The sequence below is a fragment of the Helicoverpa zea genome, chromosome 4 (genome assembly GCF_022581195.2).
Source record: "Helicoverpa zea isolate HzStark_Cry1AcR chromosome 4, ilHelZeax1.1, whole genome shotgun sequence".
Taxonomy (NCBI): domain Eukaryota; kingdom Metazoa; phylum Arthropoda; class Insecta; order Lepidoptera; family Noctuidae; genus Helicoverpa; species Helicoverpa zea.
This window is the reverse complement of record NC_061455.1, coordinates 6,634,492-6,640,590: the sequence shown is the minus strand read 5'-3', so window position 1 is coordinate 6,640,590 and position 6,099 is coordinate 6,634,492. Positions and strand designations below refer to the sequence as shown.

General features: G+C 34.2%; 2 protein-coding genes across 5 annotated transcripts in view; one reads left to right on the top strand and one right to left on the bottom strand.

The window, feature by feature from the left end:
- Nucleotides 1-642: 642 nt before the first annotated feature.
- On the bottom strand, nucleotides 643-2,976 carry LOC124630074 (cysteine and histidine-rich domain-containing protein morgana). Its single transcript, XM_047163795.1, has 6 exons — nucleotides 2,767-2,976; nucleotides 2,455-2,591; nucleotides 2,170-2,372; nucleotides 1,718-1,934; nucleotides 1,104-1,298; nucleotides 643-1,016 (listed from the first exon to the last, which is right to left on the bottom strand). Exons 1-6 carry the CDS (start codon nucleotides 2,843-2,845, stop codon nucleotides 795-797), a joined length of 1,053 nt encoding a protein of 350 aa, XP_047019751.1. The 5' UTR covers nucleotides 2,846-2,976; the 3' UTR covers nucleotides 643-794.
- A 509-nt stretch (nucleotides 2,977-3,485) lies between these two features.
- The window catches only part of LOC124629493 (WD repeat and FYVE domain-containing protein 3), a 33,186-nt gene continuing 30,572 nt past the window's right edge, over nucleotides 3,486-6,099 (top strand). For all 4 annotated transcript variants that reach the window (XM_047162876.1, XM_047162874.1, XM_047162875.1 and 1 more), the window contains exons 1-5: nucleotides 3,486-3,996; nucleotides 4,424-4,669; nucleotides 5,030-5,188; nucleotides 5,614-5,806; nucleotides 5,967-6,031. In XM_047162876.1, the coding sequence (XP_047018832.1) occupies nucleotides 3,796-3,996; nucleotides 4,424-4,669; nucleotides 5,030-5,188; nucleotides 5,614-5,806; nucleotides 5,967-6,031 (864 nt within the window). In that variant the 5' untranslated portion in view covers nucleotides 3,486-3,795. The remainder of the gene's footprint in view (nucleotides 3,997-4,423; nucleotides 4,670-5,029; nucleotides 5,189-5,613; nucleotides 5,807-5,966; nucleotides 6,032-6,099) is intronic.

Genomic DNA, 6,099 nt, shown 5'->3' with positions numbered 1-6,099 from the left:
TATTCAGATAATGGCAACACTGCCGTAACCAGAGAGTAGAAATTATATATTCGGAGTGAAATAATATACTTCTGTAGCCTAAATACGAATACCTTTTGTCGGCAGTCGAGTAAGAATAGCATAAAGAAACGACGGAGTAACATTAAGTGTTTCTAAATCCGCCGAAATCACAAACTTTATGATGTTAGGTTAAACACAAATTAATGTTGCCATGTTCTATAATTATTTGCATTTCTACTCAGACTCCGTAGGATACAGTGATAGTAATAAGTAGAAACCTCATGATAAAGCATCTTTTCTAAATCTATTTGTTAATACATCCCAATATTGTAAGTAGCTAGTATATAAATTATTTATAAACATCTTAAGTAGTAGGATAAAATGTACCTTTGTGAAACTCATCTATCTAGTCAACCTAGTCATGTTGTATAAATTTTGTAAATGTTATTCTATTGTAAATTTCAGTTGAAATGTATTGAAATTATATGCGCCATGATTATAGTCATGACTTCAAAACTGTTTTTAAGGCATTATTGTAAAGAAAATACTATAGCATGTATATAAATATGTTTGATTTGATCAAGGAGTTAACATTCACATGTGGTTTTCTTTTCAACATGGTACCCAAAATGAAACATGAGGTTCATAATAGTACAAGCACATTTTATTTTCAATGAATAAATGCACATCTACCATTAGAGCAGAAAAATACAATAAAGTTATGTCACTGAGAACAACATTGTGCTTAATAAAAAATATAGTTAACTACAAAATATAGATTTAGTTTTAGTTCTTCAACCGGTTACATTAACTTTCCCAATAGATTGTATGGCTTCTACTGTGGAAAGGTCCTCATAGTCATCAGCTGCTGGTTCCACAGGTTTTGGGGCTTCTTCTTTCTTGGGCTCTGTTCGAGGGAAATCCAATTTGCTCCATGCCCCTGGTTCGCCTTTCTTTAACTTTATCTCGATTTTTGTTGACAACATTGATGCAGTACTATTTTCTACACTGATAACCTGCAATAACAAAAAAATATATAAGTAATATGTATTTACAATTCCTGTTAGACCCTGGTGAATATTCTATTTATGGCGAATACTTACACCTCTGAGTTCTAAATCCAATTCAAATGATGCATCACCTTGCTCTCGGAATACCAATTTTGTGTTCAGGCGAATAGGGTTCAGCTTTACATAACTTAGTACAGGATCATACTTCTTGGCATACACACTAACAATTACATGCTCAGGTGTTTGGTGCCAGTCCCAGCGACACTTCACAGTTCCTGCGGGTGTACCCTGAAAGAAGATAAGATATAAAGTTTGTTAGAGACATCACAAATTGTATTATTTACCTACATACAGAGGATGCATAAACATTGCCATATTCTAGCAATTCACAACATAAGAGAGTTCATAAGGAAACTAAGTACAGAAAGGAGTACATAAATAAGAACATAAGTATGTAATGGAGTTTATAAGTGAGTAGATAAGAGACTACAAAGGATACATAGGAGCCAGGTGTAGTACAAAGTATGTACAAGTACAGTTGAGTGGTACAAAATAACTGTTCAGAACTTTCTATATAGCACATAATACTTCTACACTGATGGAACCATCATTGTGTCATCTCTTTAGTTGTATTTAGCTAGCTAGACAAATCAAAAGAGCTTTACATTATTTACCCACAAAAAAATATTTCTGAATTGAAAACCAACCTCTTTAGTCCATTTATGGGTGCCAGTTGTGCATCCAGGTTGACTTAGGAAAGTGTTGAAGTCTGTAGTTCTTTTCTGACAACAGGACCAAAACTTAAGACCTTCATGGAACACTGGGCAGCCAGGGTGGTGAGTACACATGCTATCATTGGAATGCGGACCCTCATAAGTTACTCCACACCCTCCATTCTTGCAAGATGTGCCAATTGCTATGCTTCTGTGAAGGGAAGATGATTATAAGTTTAGATGCATATATTGAGAGAGATCTCATGCACACATGGTGATATAAAATAATAGTATGTTCATAAAGATATTACTATACGGTCCTTTAAGGTTAATGTTGTGTATGAATAGACTTACATTAAATAGGTCTTTGTATAAATGTTTATTACAAAACCTTAATCCGAATAAATAAGTCTTGGCATGGTTACCATAACTTAAGATTAACTTACCCATCAGTGGAAGCAGCTGTTGGTTGTGTTGTATTTTGTACCGCTTGCTTTAAGGCTTCAGCTATAGTGGGTTTCACTGTAACCAGAGGAGTCTCAAATGGAGGCCTTGGCAGTTGAGGGCCAACTACTGGTGCCCTCACTTCAATTACTTCCTTTTTATCCAACTCTTTGTCCAAAGCCTTCTTCTCAGGTTCAGGAGGTTTCTAGATAGATTAGAATTAATTATTGATTAAACAGTTCAATTTTTAAACATACCATTGAAACTAAGTTACAAACTTAACTTACCTCATTAGAATGCTTTGACAGTGTACATCCCTTGATGTTCAAGAATTCGGTAAAGTCAACACTTTTCTTGTTGCAGCAAGACCAGCCTTTATATGCATCGTGGAATACAGGAGTACCGGGGTGGTGACGGCATTCATCTGAAATTGTTACAATCGATATTGAATCATGTAGGTATTATGTTCTATTAGCTCAAAATATCTGTATACATTTACATTCATTGGTTGTACCCCAGTCCTCTGTAAGTAATTATTGTAGGTGAATGAAGCTTGTAATCTAATACATACAGGATATGGAAAAGTCTAGAAATTTTACCTTTGTCATTTTTACTGGGGTCAAACATTTGACCGCAGCCACGGTTATAACATTGCACAAGGTTCTGGTCTTCTGGCATTTTAATTGAAGAATCTTGAATGTTATCGTCAAGAAAACGTGCAAGAGATTCACGTATATTTTAGGATACTATTTCTGTCACACGCGAAACGATTTGACATCAAAAATCTGGCAACGGGCAACGAAAACCAACATGAGATTGACATTTATTTGACACAAGCTTAGTTTGACTTTGATAGAAACAGATAAAAAAATCGCTGGATCCACAGGTAAAGAAGCCTTTCAACGTTTGCCTCAGTGTAATATAATGGTATCGGAGACGATGTGAATGATGTGATATAATTATATTTGGCTGCCGCAACTGCTACCGCATGTCTATCTTAGGTGAATGAGAGGCAATATGGAGAGCCGTTTCGGCTTACTTTGCTAGATTCCTTACGATTATTGTTTCCGATACGACTCCGCTTAACTTCGCTGCGGAACTTAGTAGTAGCAGTGGAATTTCAACTTACAGATTCTCAAGTTCTACTTATTGACCTAACTTTGATTGCCATTACATCCAGAAAAGCAGGAGAAGGGCTGACCCCCTTCTACGAAAAAGTGAAATTATCGCTTCTTTGAGTAGGAACCGGTACGCATTCGGAGTTAAGTACTGATGAATTTCTTTATTTACCTATGGCAAGTTTTGTTGCAGTGTGGGCAAAATATAGTCTGTATGTGTGGGCGTACGAAAGTACCTATCAGAAAATAATCAATCAATTTACAAAAGAAAAACCAAGAAAAAAATAATTATCGTCATAAATAGATATTTTTAGTTCATCCATATTAAGTTATGTATTTCATAAACATTTTAAATGTCTATTAACTGTGCAAAATGGTGGTATCATTTCATATTATTTAAATGAAAATCAATGTTTATTGTTATTTTATAAAAATGTTTATTTCTACATAAAATCCAAAAACAAAAAAATGTGCTTGATAGTGTAAACGTAACGATTTGGAAATCCAAAAATGAATCTAATGCGCAAATTGCGTGGGGCGACTACTTCGGCATCTCCTGAGAGTGCCGAGGCTTCCAGCTCGTCGTCTCACGTCCAACTTGGCCTCATGCATCTGAAGAAACTATTTGCGGAGTATACACATCCACCGCAACCCCTTACAGATGCCGAAAAGGATGATAAACTGTACAATATGCTACCTCTTTTTTGTAAGGTAAGTAGCAAGAGTTTGTTCTTAATATTTTCAATTATAAATTATGGACCATACTGTATTAGACGTATGCTGATCAATAAATGTAATTATTTATCCACGTAATATTATTCAATCGATATTAAAACACACTGCCTAGCTTAACAGCTACATATAAAAACAATAGTCACAATATTGTGAGAGACTGTTCCATACTAATCTGTTTGGGACTATAATTTATACATAGGTAGAAGTACATTTTCGTACTAGTTTTCATATTTAATTTTAAAATTGACTTGATTTCAAAGTCAACCAATTACATTCCTTTAGTGATTTTAATATTACAAGTTCAGATCTGAGCTGAATTCTCATCCTAGTTGTTATTCTAAGCTATTCCAATTATTTAGTTACTTTTTACTGCATGTATGATGATGTAAGTACTTCTCCATAGGTGTTTGGCACTAGTCCATCAAGTGAGATGAATGAAAAGTTCTGGGATATCCTATCATTCTGTCAGCAAGTTTCCAAGCTTATGGTGTCAGAGATAAGAAAAAGGGCTAGTAACCAAAGTACGGAGGCAGCTAGCTGTGCTATTGCTAAGTTCCTAGAAATAGAAAATTCTGAGGAATCGAGTAATGGCTGGATGTTACTGTCAACACTAAACCTCTTGGCTGCCGGTGATCAGTCATTAATACAGGTACATTTATTTTTATCTCCTCATAATATTATTTCCTTAAACTGCCTTAAAGGGTTTCTGCAAGGGTCAATAGGTGCTACTGTGACAATATAATAAAATTTTATTGATACATGTAATTAATATCTTCCCTACACACATACCTACTTGAATATTTTCCTGGTATCAAATATCTTGCAAAATAAACAGAACATAATTATCCCATTTTTTTTTTCTAATATTCCATTTAAACTCTAATTTTAAACACAATCTTTGCACTGATTGTCTCCTTTTTATAAGCAGTCATCATTTTTTGTGAAAATACATTATCAAGGTCGTTGGAGGAGGTCTTATCATAGTTGTTCACAAAAATTTCATTTGTAGGTCATGACCACTGCATCAATACCGTCAACATTAGTGAAATGTTTATACCTATTCTTTGATCTACCTGAAATACCGGAATCGGAAGCAGATGTTCAAGATGGGAATAGTGATTTTACACCAAGAGAAAGGCGAATATTACTGCAGAAAATATTTGTACAGGTAAAAACTACTTAAGTGGATCACTTTTAGATAATGCGTCCTTAATTTTTAGTTTTACACCTGACAATAATTTTCCTGTGATATATGTTGGCCTTGAGTGTTCAGTATAAATATCAGATCTTTTAACAGCAGGTTTGGTAAATATTTGATACACTACAATAGCAATCCTGATAATAATATAATATTTTATTGATTCTATAATCTAACTTGTATTGATGATAGCAAATGTGTACTATCAATTTTATTTGCTACACACTTATTAGTGCAGATAAATATTCAAACAGTAAAGTAAATATACTGCAGGTTGAAGTGTTTGCTTACTCACTGGTGGCATGCTCAGCAAATAAAACATATTTTATTTATGTGTTTGTGTGAATTATTTGAATACTTCATGAAAACATAACAAACCTTTGTTAATATTTTAGGTTCTTGTGAGATTATGCAGTCATCCCTTTCCATGTGAGGAGCTAGCACGAAAAGATGATCTCAGTTTACTATTCTCTGCTATAACTTCGTGGTGTGCTCCACACAACATCATGTGGAGGAAATCTGCAGCTGAAGTGCTCATGACCTTATCTAGACATGGTTTGACGCAATCTGTTGTTCAGTACATACATAGTAAGTACCTATAGCTATGTAGGTCAATTTATTTGATAAACAACTAATTCCTATTTTAAATGATTATTGGATCTAGTCCAATTAATCTGTTTGCTGAATTGATGGAGCTGATTAAAAGGTCAAGTTTAACTAGTTTATTAATTTAATGCTGTTTTTGCAGATAAAGGATGTGTGGCACTTTGCATAGAAAATATGCAAAGGATACCAGAATTGACACCTCTAGAGGTAATGTTGTTGTAAAATTATCCTTATTGACTTGTGACTAAGTAGTAAATTGTATTAAAAATGCCAAT